Source organism: Buteo buteo, chromosome 6 (assembly GCF_964188355.1).
Source record: "Buteo buteo chromosome 6, bButBut1.hap1.1, whole genome shotgun sequence".
NCBI lineage: Eukaryota > Metazoa > Chordata > Aves > Accipitriformes > Accipitridae > Buteo > Buteo buteo.
In genome coordinates, this window is record NC_134176.1 from 18,449,806 (window position 1) to 18,466,121 (window position 16,316).

Consider the following 16,316-nt stretch of genomic DNA (forward strand, 5'->3'; position numbering starts at 1 on the left):
TATAGGGGAAAATCACAAAGGGCAGTCACTGCTGCAGGCTCAGCTAGAATTGAGGATTTCCTGGTCCCTATGCCATGCTGAAACACTGGATCTGGGTCTCTTGCAGTAAAGATCAGTTTATAAGGTTATTATGCAGCCCTGTACATTTCATGTCAAGGCACAGAACTACTGAACACAAACTTCAGCTGCTACATTATGATAGTCATTAAAACTAAAGACAAACATATCTGTAACTTATAAAAAGAGAAGCAAGATTTAGTTGTAAAAGCTCCAAACAAGATGAACAAAAACCTCTCTCCACTTAGTACAGTGACTGAACTTAGTTTTCCATACAAAACAGATGATAATCTGTTTTTTATAATAATGATCGAGATGTCAGTTTGGGGGTCATGTCTGTAGGCACTCAAGAGTCATGAGGTGCCACCCCCAACTACAGCCTGACCACAGCGAGATGTCACAGGACTAAGCACCTTAGCACAGACAGGCACACAGCCAATGTTGTCCAAAATAGCCATTTGCCACCCTACACTTTGGATACAGGAGGTCCTCATCTCTTCCACAAGTCATCAGATGTGCTCCCCTCTGTCCTAGTTGCAGCTGGAATAGGGTTCATTTTCTTCCTAGTAGCTGGTATAGTGTTATGTTTTGGATTTAGGATGAGAAGAATGTTGGTAACACACTGATGTTTTCAGTTGTTGCTGAGTAGCATTTATACTAAGTCAAGGATTTTTCAGCTTCTCATGCCCAGCCAGCAAGAAGGCTGGAGGGGCACAAGAAGTTGGCACGGGACACAGCCAGGACAGCTGACCCAAACTGGCCAACGGGGTATTCCATACCATGTGATGTCATGCCCAGTATATAAACTGGAGGGAGTTGGCCAGGAGGGATGGATTGCTGCTCGGGGACTAACTGGGCATCAGTTGGCAAGTGGTGAGCAACTGCATTGTGCATCACTTGTTTTGTATGTTCCGATCCTTTCATTATTATTGTCATATTATTATTATTATTATTATTATTATTATTATTATTATTATTATTATTATTATTATTATTGTCTGTCTTTCTGTCCTATTAAACTGCCTTTATCTCAACCCACAAGTTTTACTTTCTTCTCTGATTCTCTCCCCCATCCCATTGGCTGGGGAGGAGTGAGCGAGTGGCTGCGTGGTGCTTAGTTGCTGGCTGGGGTTAAACCACGACACCCTCACAGCTGAAGTATCTGGCAGAGGTGCAATCTCTTCTCCTCAGAGCTGCACAGCAGTGCTCAACTGTAAGAGTCCAGTCTGGAGTCAGCAATGTGGTAGGACCAAAATATTTGGAATCAGTTACTGGATAAAAGGGAAGAATTTTAGTTGTGAAGAGGATAATTTTATTCATTAAGAAGCATATGCATCACTATTCCCATCCCTAAGAAGCATATAGTACATACATTACTATTCCCATCCCATCTGCAATCCCATCCCAGAAGAATAGTAATGCTAGTGGCATTTGTATAGCATTTGACCATGCAGGAGCTGGAATGGGGGAGAAAATATTGAATTTTGAAAGTGTCCAACAAACCCAAAAGATTCTGCAAGTAATTTCATGCATTCCACCAAATCTGACCTATTTCAAAAGCTACTGAGCTTACAGAAACACAGGACTTTTTAAGATCCTGAAGTTCTTGTATGATCACAGTAACTGCCCTTTTTTCTAACATTTCTCTTACATGTGCAAATTGGTCTTGTATCTACATCTATGGGTACAAGCTGGTGAAACAGTTACTAAGAGAATTTCACAAGTAGTTATTTAGCAGAGACTTAATTATTCTTTAGCCACTCAGCAATTTTTTCTTTAAAGCAAATTTGAGTCCAGAGTGCAAAATGGGTATCATGATTGTTTCGTAAACAGTTATAAATACTCCTTTCAACATAAGCAATTTGTGCTAGTTTTGCTACCTCCTAGACTACATGAAGAGTAATATTGTTCCTACTGTCAAAACTCCATAACACATTAGAAAATCAAACTCTGAGTTGGGTGGGACCAGACTCTGTGCTATACATAAAATAAATAACATTGAACCAAGCTGACTAATTTCCCTTTACCAGTTCATTGTCTTGCAGAGAAAGCAGCCCAGCTCCAACCTTTAATTACCTAAGTAGTACTTACTAAACTTAGTTGCCCTGAATATCCGCAGATTAAAGCAGTTCTGGAGATGATCCCAGATAGTCTTTCCAAGTAAGAACACTCCCATCAGGTGATGTTACTAATAAATCCTGGACAACCAAATAACTATAACAAACCCATATGGAACTAAAAATAGTAATTTATTAACTTCAAATCTGAAGTATTTGTTCCACACTCAAAAGTCAGACAAAGCCTCCCCTCACCCCCCCATCTCCTCCAATGAAATAATAAAACCCCAAATATTCAAAAAACCTTAGAGTCAGGCACAAGTACAGGTTTGCTCACACATGAGAAAATACTGCTGAACTCTTTCTTTCTTTCCTTTTTCAGCCTGCAAGCAACAAGAGGTCTCATTTTATCCCTCATATGGCAAAGGAGTGTTGGTATTTATACAGTCCCTCTCACACAGTGGTCCCCCAAATAAACATTCCCCAGTGGTAGAACCATCACCACAGCAGAGACCTGCAACTTCCCTAGTCACAATTTTTCATTTCCATTCTCTGTGGATAGCAGCTGGCCCACAGATGGGCCAGCCAGGCATCTCCCCACGCCCTTGTGGGAGCAACTGAAAAGATCTTTAAGTTCCAAGATTCCTCCATCAGTCCTTCTCCCTCTAAGTTGAGGAGAAGGAGAAATGATAATTGCTCTGTAATGGAGCATTCAGCTATCTGGTATAACTGGCTGGGAAGTGGTAACCACTTTAATTCCTAGAGGCAAGCTGGATACTTCACTTGACAACCTTTAGCTATCACCATAAATCAAAAGCATTCAGTATACTGAAGCAGTTCTGGGCATATCATTGCCCCATTCATACTAGTAACTAGTCTTGGTGCCCCATGTTAGGCTTTGTAAAAACATACGGCAGGGGAAAAAACATCTTTACTGTGAAAAGTTACATTTCTTATGAAAAAAGCACAGTAAAAGAGTCAAGTCATTATGAGCTGATCAGGAAGGAGAGCAGAGAGGCCATGGTGGTAGCAGCAACAGCTCCAGGCTCAATGAACTTAGTATGGCTACAATTTCTGATTAAGAGGGGAAAAAAATGCAGCTTAGCTACTGACCCTCCCTGCAGACTTTGGGCAAGTCACTTTGCCTTTTTCAGTCTTCTTTTTCCTTTTCCTTGTCCATTTCCATTAGGTGCTCTTAGGGACTGCCAATGCATCTCACAACAAGGACAGACAATGCTATAGCTCCATAGGGACCCTCCTCTTCTCCTTCCACCCTCAACTCACAAAGCCTCTGTGCATGACTGAAACAGGACTAATTAATATGCTAGCTTTGACTTCTTCCTTGTCTAGCCAATTCCAGCTGGCCAGTCTCCTGGGAGCACCATGATACTCATGGCTCATGAATTGAGATTCAAAAAAGGAGAGAATTATAATATTCCAGACAGTTTCTTTCACATACTGATCTGCAAGGGGCTACATAAAAATAAGAAGAAAAGGCAAATGGACATTGGAAACTCATCTCAAAGTTTCAGTGCAGGTTAAAGGAAACAGACAAAGGCTAGTAGCAACAGGGAAGGGGAAGGTCTGTGAAAGGCTTAAGAAGGTAAGAAAAAGCCTTACAATTTTAGGCAACAGTAGCCAAAGATCCTGTGGAGGGATTTAAAGAAGCGTGATGTAATCAGGCAAAGAATGCAACCTTTATGAAGGTATGAAAAAGTTTTTAAAGAGAGAAGATTCTCACCAAAGAACTAAACCAGAAACAGCATCTCACCATCCAGCAACAAATCTGTAGGGCAGAACCTCAACTACTGTAAACTGTCACAGCTGTAATGACATAGTAGAGTTAAGGGAGTGTACACAGCGCGGATATGCTCCCAGAAGCCCTAAAGAACAAATGCCTCTCTCTTTGAGAGTCTATGTTTTGGGCTAGGAACTCACAAAATTCAAAGCACATACTGATTCACAGTAAATGGGGGGGAAATCTATTTTCCCCATTTCAGCCTCTTCAAGCTTCTAAACATAAATTTCATCCATTTTAACTTTACCATTCCCAAAGTTTAAATGTTTCCCACCATCTGTGAATATTTACATCTTGCTATTCAAAGGTTTAAATACCTCTATGCAATAGATCCAGTCATATTACCCTCAACCCACTGAACAAATGAGTGCATCATATGCAGGGGAAAAATAATTCATCAGGTTTTGGCAACCTCTGAGAATAGTCCAACAAGCAAGTATGTATGGAAACTGAACAGGCAGAGTCTAAATTATCTTCTTGCTTGCAGGAAGGTACATTTGCCACTGTTCCCCATTATGGGTAGAGAATGTCACTCTCTCAAGATCATTAACACAGCACCTGTCATTAACATTAAACTGTTAATTTAATGTTGCAAAAAAGGAAACAATTGAATGAGCACATGTACATGTAGCTTGTGTTCTACCTAAGTGTCTGCTCTGCTGTACTTCAACTTATCAGTAAAGTCCCAGCAGGAATGAATTTGACTCAGTTTCTAAGGCTATTACATTTTCTACTATGTCTTCAACATCTGTCAACCGTAAAGAATAAAGGAAACCATCACTCTTTATTGCCTGAAGGTCTTACCTTCCTGTAGAACAGGAGTGATGCCAGTTTAATTGTCAGCAGGTTCATGGAATATTCTCAGCCTGCTAGGTGGATAACCACATCTATTCTGTAAAAAGTCATTGGCATTAATGAATACAGTAATAGATATGTGTAATAAAATTTTGTAACTTCTGAAAAAAATAATTCAATTATGAGGGTCCTTAGAAATATTAGCAAAACAAAGTTTAAAATTAATTTACTGTAATGAAATTGCACACTGTGCCTAAGTGTATTTTTAAATCAGTCATTTTGACCCTCAAACAAACACTGAGATTCAGAGAGACAGAGTTGTAGCTCAGGATTCTCCCATCGTTCATTATCCAAATTCAGCCTCCCTTCACTCATCATGTTCCTTTCACCTATCCTCCAACTCCAGGCTCCATGACTGGATAATCTTAGTCTTCCTACCACCCAATTCCAAATCCCAAGTTTCTCCATCCCTCTTGCAGCTTCTGGTGACCATTTTCTACCTCCAGGTGCTTTTCACAATCTACTTCCCTACAGCCCAGTTCTGTGCTTGTCCAGTTTTGCCTGAATCCTCCACATTGGTGGTCCAAGTTATGGACTGATGAGACACTGAGAGCATGGAGATGAAGAAATGAATGCAGTTTTAACATCTATCAAATAATTCAGTACGTCATAAAGACTCTGTCCTAGACCAACCCCAAGGGTATGGATTAATGCTCACAGACTGATTTACAATGCCTTTTCAACCCACTTCCTACAACAGTCAAGTGAGGTGTGGTAACAATTGTGCATGATACAAAGCAAGACAGCAGTATTTTCTGTCTCAACTGCAGTAAGTGGTGACATGTCACAAACAATAAGGTAAAAAGCAAGGAGTGAAAATGAAATTGCCATGGACAAGGATGGGTAAATTTAAACATGGCCTTTATACAGCACAATTTTCTGAGCGGAAAATGGAGCAGATTTCCACACAGAAAGGTCTATCTGCATGGTAATACTAGTGAAGAACAGATCTAAATACACACACACTATCCCACATTAAGTGTGAGACAGTCAGCAATACCATGAAGATCTACATGCCCAAGTCTCATTAACTTGGTCTTGAAATCCCCAGTTCAGCATTTCAAATATGTCCTGAGTGAAATGTATTTCATTCAGTTTCCATACCAGATCACAGGAAAACTCGGGTTGGATGGAACCCGAGGAGGTCATATTAGTCCAAACTTCTGTTCAAACATCATCTTTGCAGGAGCCTAGATCAAGACTGAGATATCTGGATTTGATTCTTTGTTCTACCACATATTTCCTCTTTGACCTCAGGTCACTAATTTACACAGCTTCTGTCTGCCTGAGTTGTCTGCAGTCACAGAAAAAGAGATGTTGCACTATTGCAACATTAACATTTGAGAAATGTTTAGGTAATGTAGTTTGAAATACAGGCAACCAGACATCTAAATATTAGAGCTGGGCTAATATGGGAAACTTTACATCTTAGTCTAGTACTCCAGAGCATTCAGCCTGGGTGTTTTGTTCCATTCAAAGAAAGTAAGGGCCTGTGTCCACAGATGTTAAATTTGGTTCTGAAGTTGCTACATTTTAGAAATTCTGATTTTTGTTTCAAGCCTGCTTCTTGGTATCAGAACAAAGACTTAGCTTGTAAAAGTCGTTATTCACGATGTTCTTCCTGGACCAAAACCAACAGTAAACAAAACTGAGTCATATGAAATAAAGATTATATCAAGTAACATTTTTATTACGTTTAAGAATATACAGTAATATATTGAATAGTATTTCTTTTTGTTTCATTTGCCCTTGTTTACTACATCTCTAAATGGCATTTTAGTCAGACACTTATTTACTGTGTGTTAAAATACTTCCTGCAAACTTGGCACCTAGACCTGGGGAAATGGATAAATTACCCTGGAGTTAGTTTTCTGTTCTCAGCTCTCCAGGGGATGCCACTGGCAGGTTGAGCCAAAGCACAGAGAGATGTTTCTCTCATTTCTTTCTACTATTTTGGATGCCAGTGTTAATACACTGCTAGAAAATGAACAGCTCGGAGAACAGGTTGGTTATTTTTTAAATTCTAGCTTCGAACAAAGCACATTTCTTAAACTGCTTCACAAAAAAATAAACAAAAAACTTCTCCCAATTAACTTCAATGACATCTACCTGCCAACCCTTTTAATACCCACATCAATAAGCCAGGCAAAGAGTGTCAGAAGTTCAACCTAAATCTAGGTGTGAATTCTGATTAGGAGACCTTGGGGGCCACACAAGAAAAATTTGTGATTAAACATTTGTCATTTGCCCTCAACTAGTCCACTAAAAGTGGTTTTAAATTGTCACACATCTATCTCCCCCTGGAAACAGAAACCATCCAAGTGAGAACACAATCAATAAAGTTTACAGCTCAGCATCTACAGGGACAAGAGTGAGTCCAGAGACACTGGGGAGGGGGAACAACCCAAAACAAATAAGACACCACAAGCATGTGACAAGTGGCTACAGAAATAAGCTACATGCTAGCTGGTTAGTAAGTCTTTCCACTACATAAAAATGTGCATCTGTGCACATATACACACACACACGTTTGCTGGACACTGCATCTATATGTTATGTGAATACTATATGCATAAAGCAACTAAGAAATTTTTTCTTAAACCTTTCCTCATTTTCATTTCTTTTTAGACCAACACAAGAACAGGATATTTAAGGCTGGTAAATTTCCTGGTCTTTGAGGTCATAAGACATTGGAGCAAAGAAACACATTAAATGAACATGTATGCACTATCAATAAATCTATCTACTACAACAGTGGCACGTTATCTATGCATCAAGGCAGAGAGCAAGTCTGACTAAAAGGCTAGGGGGAAATAACATGAGACAGTTATTGTCTGTATTGCCTCAACGAGACCATGGTCTTTCTGTGCTACGTACCATATGAATGCATAGTAAGAGAACCTGCAGGTCATGCTGAGCTTACCAATTCAGACTGTTCATGAAACAAAGGATTACGGTGAAATTATTAATACCTCCTCCTTAAAAGTGGAGGTCTAAGGCATTTATCCATGCTACAAAACGGAAGTTTGATCTAGGAAAGATCACAAGCACGTTGTTTAAAAGAAATACATGTTATCACATTATTTAAAGAGAATTTACATCAGCACAAAATGACATATTCCACTAGCAACAAAAGTATGTCTAGATCAGCATTTATTATGCAAAGTTTATGATCTTATATATTAAGGCGTCTATAAGGATTTAGAAAAAAAGGATATATCAATACAGCATATTGAGAATTATGCATTTAACTAAGTACCGCATTTGTTAAATATAATGGATGGAAATCTACGCTTCCTATAGTGTCTTTACAACAAACGTACAAGAAATAGCTTTTTCTATCCTTTTCAAAAATTACTTTGAAAGGTCAGTCCTGTCTTCTCTAGTCAGTGAGAACACCATCATCGATTTTTGTAGAAATAGTAACAGACTCTTGTACTCTCTATGGTATGTTAACAAAACTGTCTAAGATTTTTGAAGTTTCTCTACAATGTATCACATCCTACATCAGCCCACAAGGTTATAACTAACAGTGTAAAATATACACGGACTTAATGACTTTTGATCCTGATCCAGAACTCAGTTATACACATGCCACTGGGAAACACACCTTATTTCACTGTAGAGGACTGATTCTTTCTCACTCACTGCAAGAACAGAAAGCATTGCTACAATGTGCTTTTTAATTCTAAAGTAAAAAGGCAGCATGGCTCAGAAAGAAATGCTAACCCCTGCCTTTCCCCCAACCCACAATTCATCCATACCCACTGATAACAATAGGAGGAGCACACTTGAATCAAATCCCCAGCTATTTAAAATCAATGTAGCTCATGAACTGTCCATGGTTGACAAACTGCTGGACAGAAAACCCCAGACTTTAATTTTAAGGCAGCTCACTGACTAGTGTCAGAAGACTAATGGAAATATATTCCAATACATTTCTAATTCACAGCCAAGTAGTTTAAATATCCTCTGTACTGTATACAAGGAGTACCTGAAAATATTCACAACTGAAAGGAATCCAGATCAGTTGCTTTAACAGCCTAACACGACCCAGTGGAGTCACGTGGTTAGAAACATCGCACCACCCAGTCACCCCAGCTTGTAATTGCTGTGGAAACGTTACTCAGAGTTCTGGAGGACGTGGAGTCATGGGAACATTTTGAAACAAGCAGCGAGCCATTGGAGCAGAGAAGCTATAAATCAGACTTGCTGGGCAGATGGCACTGCAAGCTAGTGAGCTGATGGCAGATGGAAGTGAGAGCTTGGAAAAGGCAAAAAAATTGGTTGCAAACTAATGAGATCTGTTAAGATGCTAGAGACAACTACTCTCCTTTTCTGATCGCTCTGCTTTAAGTGAGGGTCAGATCAACCACTCCTCCCACAGGAATTTACCCAGGAAAAGTTTTCAGAGCCATAAAGAAAAGGTAGTTTGTTTTCCCCCAAAGAGGGATACCAACAGCAGCCATCCAGAGTGTAACTCAATATGAAAAAAGCCTAAGATTCATAACTTAAAAATCCCAGGCTCTCATGAAATTTTTTGAAGTCCCAGGCTCTCATGAAATTTTTTGAAGTCCAGAGCCTTCTACATACAATCTATAAGCCCTCCAGCCTGACTCCAGGACAATATAAAGACTTTTATCTTTTCATGGCAGAGGAGCTTCCAACAAAGGGGAAGTTTCAAGCCGAGATGGATCTTTAATGGAAAAATGCTACACACCACGTTAACTTTGGTGACGATTTGGTCTTAGTCCAGACTAGAACTGAGGTTGGCTTGATGCTCACAAATGCTCCAGGTCCTTCCTGCAGCTGACCTACAGTTCCTTTGCTGCTGTTACAGGATAGATAGTATCTAGAACTCCTTATGACTGCAGAATAGTTACTATCAGAAAAAACATGTAGCACCTCTTAAGATATTCATTAGTATCTTAATTCTAAGCTCCAAATGTTAGAAAAACCTTTCTCCTCTAGTTACATATACATACTTATACACACACACATATATATACACACATACATATTTTCCTTTCCTTTGTCAGACCCTCAGGGTTCTTTTTTAAAGCAGCATTGCCAAGACTTCAGAGTTTTTTCGGTTCTGATAGAATAGCCCCAGAAGCATTAACAATGTTTCCAGAATAACACAATACAAAATTACCTACTTCAGTAAATGAGACAACCTCAGACAGTGTAGGCTATGTGAGCTTCTAGCAGACAGCAGCTTCTACAAGCTTCTAACATTACTTCTAGAAGCTTATGGAGTTTTTCTCCCAAGATGTATTACCAAGGGTGAGCCTTTCTTACCACTGTCATGAACTGCAAGGATCTCACGGTCTTATAAACTTCTATAGCTGCAATTTGTGACAACTGGGGATTTTTTTTTTTATCTGCATGTAAGTAAGAAAAGGGGTTGAAGTGGTAAATAAATTAACTTTGTTGAAAGCCTTTGGGAAAAGTGAAGTAAAGCTGTAGACTTGTGTGGGAAGCTAATAAAGAGGGAGCACAGCCATAGCACTGCAATGACACAAAGGATTAACAGGCTCTCAGCAAGAACTTGAATTTCCCAAAGTATTATGAAGTTCTTGTATCCTAAACACACATAGAAAAACATCCACATAGCATAAGAAAACTGCTATATACCATATACATACCCATGCATTTGCAGGGCCCCTAATGCTTAAGGCATATACAAAAATGACGTAGGTAAGAATAAGTACTTCTCATAAAGGAGCCTACAGAGAGGACTGTGTTCAAACAACATATATACATATTAACTATCTGTTCTTAAGATTTAAAAAAAAGACCAGAAATAAAGTCCACCTATTTAGAAGGGTCTGACAGCACATTCCTGAGATTTTCATTACATTGGGATAAGCACATGACTGAAAGCTTACATATTCCAACTAAAAATCCACAGTCCTTCACCAATTTCTTATGCAGTCTTGATCAAGTCCCTTGACCTTTCCTGGGACTACCTTCTCCAGATGAAGTCATGGGGTTACACAAGCTACATTCCCATGGAGATGAACTATGCTACTTGCTCCTTTTTGATAGGTTTTAGGTCATTGTACCTTCTTCTCATTGCAGGGCAAATCTCAATCTCTGACAACCAGACAAAAATGAGGGGGGGAGGGAAGCAAACCACCACCCACCCCCCCACCCCCCACGAACCCACAAAAGTTATTACTGAGCAATAACAGTCATGGGTTCTTACAGACCCATTCCTGTCCAACAAACATCAATTTCAGGTATTTTCAGATGCTCCCTTTATTTGCAGCTATCTTACATCTAGCCACTCTTGCAGCATCTAAATCCCCCCTTCAGCTGCAGAAGATACAGAGAGATAAGCTGTACATAACTGCAGAATAACAGGAAGTGACTAAAAAATGCTGTAATTGCAATCCTGTGACATATATGATCTGTAAATCTGTGTTCTAACAGAAGAAACACCTTTAAAAAGAAAGGCTAATTCCAGCACTGTGACTAAAAATCATGAATTTAATGGAAGTCTCATATTTTTCTTAAACCCTCAGCATCCTGTGGCATATTTGGGCCTCTCATGTGTACAGCTCTTGTGGTTACAGACAGAAGTGCACCTCAACGACCTGAATTTCAGAAAGCACATCAAAATGACCCAACTGTATTTATTTACTCCAATTGGTTTTAAACTAATCTTACAATTTTATAGGAATAGAGGGAGCTGAGCTGTTTGTTCTAAACATCTGGAGAAGTCAACACTGCTCCTGGTATTCCAATTTACACATAAGCATACGTTTTCCCTTGGCAGTTTTATCGTATCATTGTAAAAAAGTTCTCATTCATACTAAATGGAAATCCCCATCAAGAACTTTGATGGGCATCTTTCTGATCCAGCTTCTATGATTTTGTGGCCCTTCTTGGCTTGGATCCAAGTGTGCTGCCAAGTATCTGTTCAGACATGATCACACTGATGCATCCACATATATGGAGAAAAATGGAAGAGGAGTGGGAAAGAATAGTATTTTCTGATATTCATCAAGAATAATTACATGTTTCCAGAAGGTCATTTTTGTCTTCTTTCTTGTCTGTGAACAACTTTGACAGACAAATCAACAGCATCATAAGGTTACAGATGCAGATAACAGCAAACTAACCCACAAAGTTCTTAACAGAAGCACAGAGAAGCTCTTTGACATCAAGATGATACAGTTAAAGCTTTTGGACCCACATACTTTGTGCAACATTCTTCCACTCCTCTCTCAGAAGTGCATAAGCACAGTAGTGATCCTCAATCAACAAGTGGCTCAGCATTACAACAGACATGTAACTGGGAGGTGGGGCAGGAGGGGTACTGCTCCAAACTCTTCTATTACCTGGGGCTGACAGTATTCAAGAACTGGGGATACTGTTTGCAAGAAGGCACAGGCTCTGCTGTCATCAGAGTTGATCAAAGAGTCATATTTAAAAAAAATAAATAAATCTGAATTTTTAATTAATTTGGCTAGTGCCATTGGCAAAACGTCTTGTCTCCCACATACCGTAAACCACAGAAAGGCAAGGAGAGAGAGAAAGGAAATACACACTGGAAAGACAGATGGGAAGATGAGAGCACTGGGGACTAACACTGCTATTAAAATGCATCATCTATCCCTGCCCTCAATCAATTCTTATCACCTGGCCAGGATAGATACCCTGAAGTAAAATGGATTCCAGGGTTTCCATATTACTTACCTCATCATCCCCCTCCACACAATATAAATTCCTACTCTGAATACATAGTTTATCATTGAACAAGGAAAACATGATTAAATGTATAATGGTAATGAACACAAATTACTGTGTTCAGATGGTATCTCAAACACTGCATGTTTAGCTACCCATAGTGTCAAGAAGAGTACACCTCTTATTACCTGTGCAATATACACAGCATCAGCTAGATAGGAATAATCACCGAAAGAAACAAAATTAGAGAAATCGAATTGTCAGCATGAGTCTCATAACCCCAAAACATTCTTCTACGTGAACATTAACTTTTACCTTTGAAAGATAAAGTCATGGCATTATATAGCACAACAAACTATTTCTACACAGAACAGTCCTGCTTTTTTTTTTTTTTTTTTTTAAGTTTGACACTTTTACATTTACCCTAACATATCACTGCAGCTTGGTCATGACACCACTACGCAATACATCTCAAGAGCTTCTAAGACACCACAAAGTTTTCCCATCTTACCTGGCTCTGTACAGTTCTTTTCTTCATGTGTCCCATTAGGTGACGCCATCAACCTTCTATTCCTCCATATTTCCGACAAAATGCGTCTGTCTCCAATAGTTGATTCTCGGCCTGTATTAAATAGAAAGAGCTTATGCCCACTATCACTGATACTTTTCTGCATCATCTTAACTGTACTATATGCCCCCAGTAGCGAGGAGCATAGACAGACCAGCAGAATCAAGGTGTGACTGGGGCACATGCCAACACATACATATGCTAGGTCCCTCTAGCTATAAAGGGTGGAACTAGCTATGAAAGGTCCAGTGTCAGAGCTGTTAGCATGTTCTGGCTATCAGAATACCTGGCTGTGACCCACAATGGGAAAATATTCTGCAGCAAACAAATGCTGAAGCCTGCACCTGTGACACTCAACACTTAGTATTGCTATAGATGAAACCAGCCCAGCCCAGCTATGCTGACATGAGCAACAATCACACTTCCATTTAGTCATCTGCACTTGCACATATTACATTACTGATTTCTCAAAAAATAAAAATGCTTATGGACATGTTCCAGTTACATTTTGGTTTATTCTGAGTCTAGGGGCTGATCTTTTTCAGTTTTGGGTTTACCTGATAATATCAATCCCGCATAACTTGTCAAAGAAAATGGAAAATAACTGCACTGTGAATCCCCACAAGTCTTAAAAAAAAATAAACTTCTTTAGAAGTCAATGGAACTTTTGCCTAAACTCATATTCCAGAAGCATTCTCAATGGAACTTGCTGAATAGAGTATAGAAGGAGCACTTGTGATAATGCAGGGTATGCAATTATAATAATCAAGGGAAGAATAGAACCTCTTAATTAAATCACTTCCATCTCAACTTCATCCATTTCAAATGAACATATTATAATAACAAATATTCTTCCGTGGCTCATCTTAGAGTTTATATTCAGTCATCATGTAATGCTTGTGTTTGTGTTACAGTGACTCTTGCAAAAAAATCTAGCTTGGAAGTTAGTTTGGCTAGAGTATTTGCTAAAATATTCTGATGCCACAATTATAAGAAACATAGAGAACAGATGGTCAGTGTTTATGGATACAATATACTGTAATTAGCCAACTGAAAAAAAAACTACCTGATGCAGCATACCATCAAAAATTAGGTTATGAGGGATTTAGTTGATAACCCAGGAGATTAAAAACTTTCATTAGTCATGACATTTTTCATGTAAATCTAAAAAAGTTCTGGAAAACTGTTATCTGCAACACCCCTCCCCCCAAACTATGTAAACATAATCATATCCAAATTACTTGCTTTCACAAACCAGTAAGTTTATGAAAATAAGTAACTGGTGCAAGGAAGAAAAAAAAAAAGCATAGGCCTGACAAACAGTTCTAAAGAAATCAAGCAACAGTTTACCTCTAAAACCACAATTAAAAAAAAGTTTAAAGTCCTAAGCTGAGCAATATGCTAATATGGTCTAAGACACTGAATTCTTACATGGATAGGTTGTTGCCATCCTAGGTATATTTCAAACAACCCAGGCAATAATTTGAGCACAAGACCATTAGAAAGTATGACAAGTTCCATCAGATTTTTCTTCCCTAAAGCACATATTTTAACTTCAGCTTTAATTTAAGCAGATGACCCATCCTAATTCTGCTGAAATCTGGTTTTCTTATATTAAACATGGACATAGGATCTGGGCTTAATTTGATTTTGTTCTTAAATCCCCAAGGATTGTTGGCAGTCCTACCCAGAGACCCATGTGCTGTCCCAGCAATCTTAGACTTCGTATCTGAGGGATGCAAAGCATATTGCAGGAAGAGGGCCTGAAGCTGCACATTTACAGCTCAAACTGTACCAGCAGGTGGGGAAAAAAAAAAAACAAAAAAAACCCCAAACCAACAAAACAAACAAGGAATGGGAATGACAGAGTTAATTATAAATGCATCAGTTTACCAACATGGCACTTGCACAAAGAATGCAACAGACTCTCTATTAAACATGAGATTAGCGCTGTTCCTTGCCTAAAATACAGAATTTTCTGTCAAATCCACACTGTAGCTGGGGGGGGGGGGGAGAACGAGCAAAGAAGCAGTTGTAGCTGATGGAGGTTTACAGCCTAAGGATAAAAATGAAAGGTGGCCCGAAGTTGCAGAGGGGACCACAAGCGGCTGGAGAGGATTCAGCTCTGATGCAGCGGCAGGGGGAACCTACTTCAGGGCCCTTCCCAGGCACGCAGCTGCCCCGCGATTCCCGACCCGAAGCCCTCCGAGAGGCACGGCGGGCTCGGTGCTGGGAAGCCCTTGGCCACCGGGCGCCAGCGACGCCGCTGCCTCCTTTCCCCGCGGCTGCGGCCACGCACCTGCTCGGCGCGGGGGTTTCTCCGGAGGAACCCGCGCCGCTCCCCCGCCTCGCCCGCCCGCTGGGGTATTTCCACCGAGAAACTCAAAAGGGGAACAGCCGCGGACGCTCGACCCCGCCGACCCCCGGCTGCCCGCGGGGCGGCAGCCCCCGGGCCGCTCCAGCCGCCCTCCCGGCCCCGCCGGGGTCCGCCGGTCCCGCCGCCGCAGCCACTCACCCAGTCTGGAGAGCAGGCTGGACATGCACCAGACGAAGAAGAGGATGGCGCAGATGAAGCCCAGCTGCTGCAGCAGCATCTCCCGCCTCTTGCGAACTTTCCTCAGCATCAGCAGCATGGTCTTCGGGCGGGCGAGCGGCGTCTCGTCCGGCTCCATGGGAGCGAGCGCGGGCGCCGAGGGGGCGGCCAGCAGGGCGGTCGGAAAGCGGGGATCACTCCCGGTGGCTTCCCGCAGACGACTCCATGTCGGGCGGGCTGCAGCGCGGAGAGGAGCCGATGCCTAACGCCTCAGGTCGGCGGCGGCGAAGCAGAGGCAGGTGGAGGCGGGCGGGGGCGCGGGGAGGACGGCGGCGGCGGACCGGAGCGGGGGGGGTGGGGGGCAGGCGTCGCTCTCAGGGGCCGGGCTGAGCCCCGCGCCCCACACGCACCATGGCCGGCGGCGGAGGAAGCGGCGCGGCGGCGCCCCGCGCTCCTCTGTCAGCGGCCGCCCCGCAGCGTGCCGCGGGCTGCCAGTCAGCACCGAGGGACGGCGGCATCCATGCGGCTCCCTGCCCGCCCCGGCCAAGTTTGAAGTTTATCCCTTTCTTTCTTCCCTCCCTCCCTCCCTCCCTCCCGCCGCCGCCGCCAGCCGTCGGCGGCAGGTGGGCGGAACAGCCGGCGCCGCCGCGGGAGTAGCTGCCCCCCGGGCTCTCAGCGCAGCGCCGAGCGGCCAGTCAGCCCCGGCGGGCGGGCGCTCCCCCGAGCGCACGGCCCGGCCCCCTTCTCCCC

At 41.7% G+C, this 16,316-nt stretch overlaps 1 protein-coding gene across 1 annotated transcript in view; it reads right to left on the reverse strand.

The window, feature by feature from the left end:
- SLC24A4 (solute carrier family 24 member 4) overlaps nt 1-16,115 on the reverse strand; it is a 94,633-nt gene extending 78,518 nt beyond the window's left edge. The window contains exons 1-2 of the mRNA XM_075029940.1: nt 15,549-16,115; nt 12,977-13,087 (exon numbers count right to left, since the gene is read on the reverse strand). Of these exons, the coding sequence (XP_074886041.1) occupies nt 12,977-13,087; nt 15,549-15,705 (268 nt within the window). The 5' untranslated portion in view covers nt 15,706-16,115. The remainder of the gene's footprint in view (nt 1-12,976; nt 13,088-15,548) is intronic.
- Nucleotides 16,116-16,316: the final 201 nt, after the last annotated feature.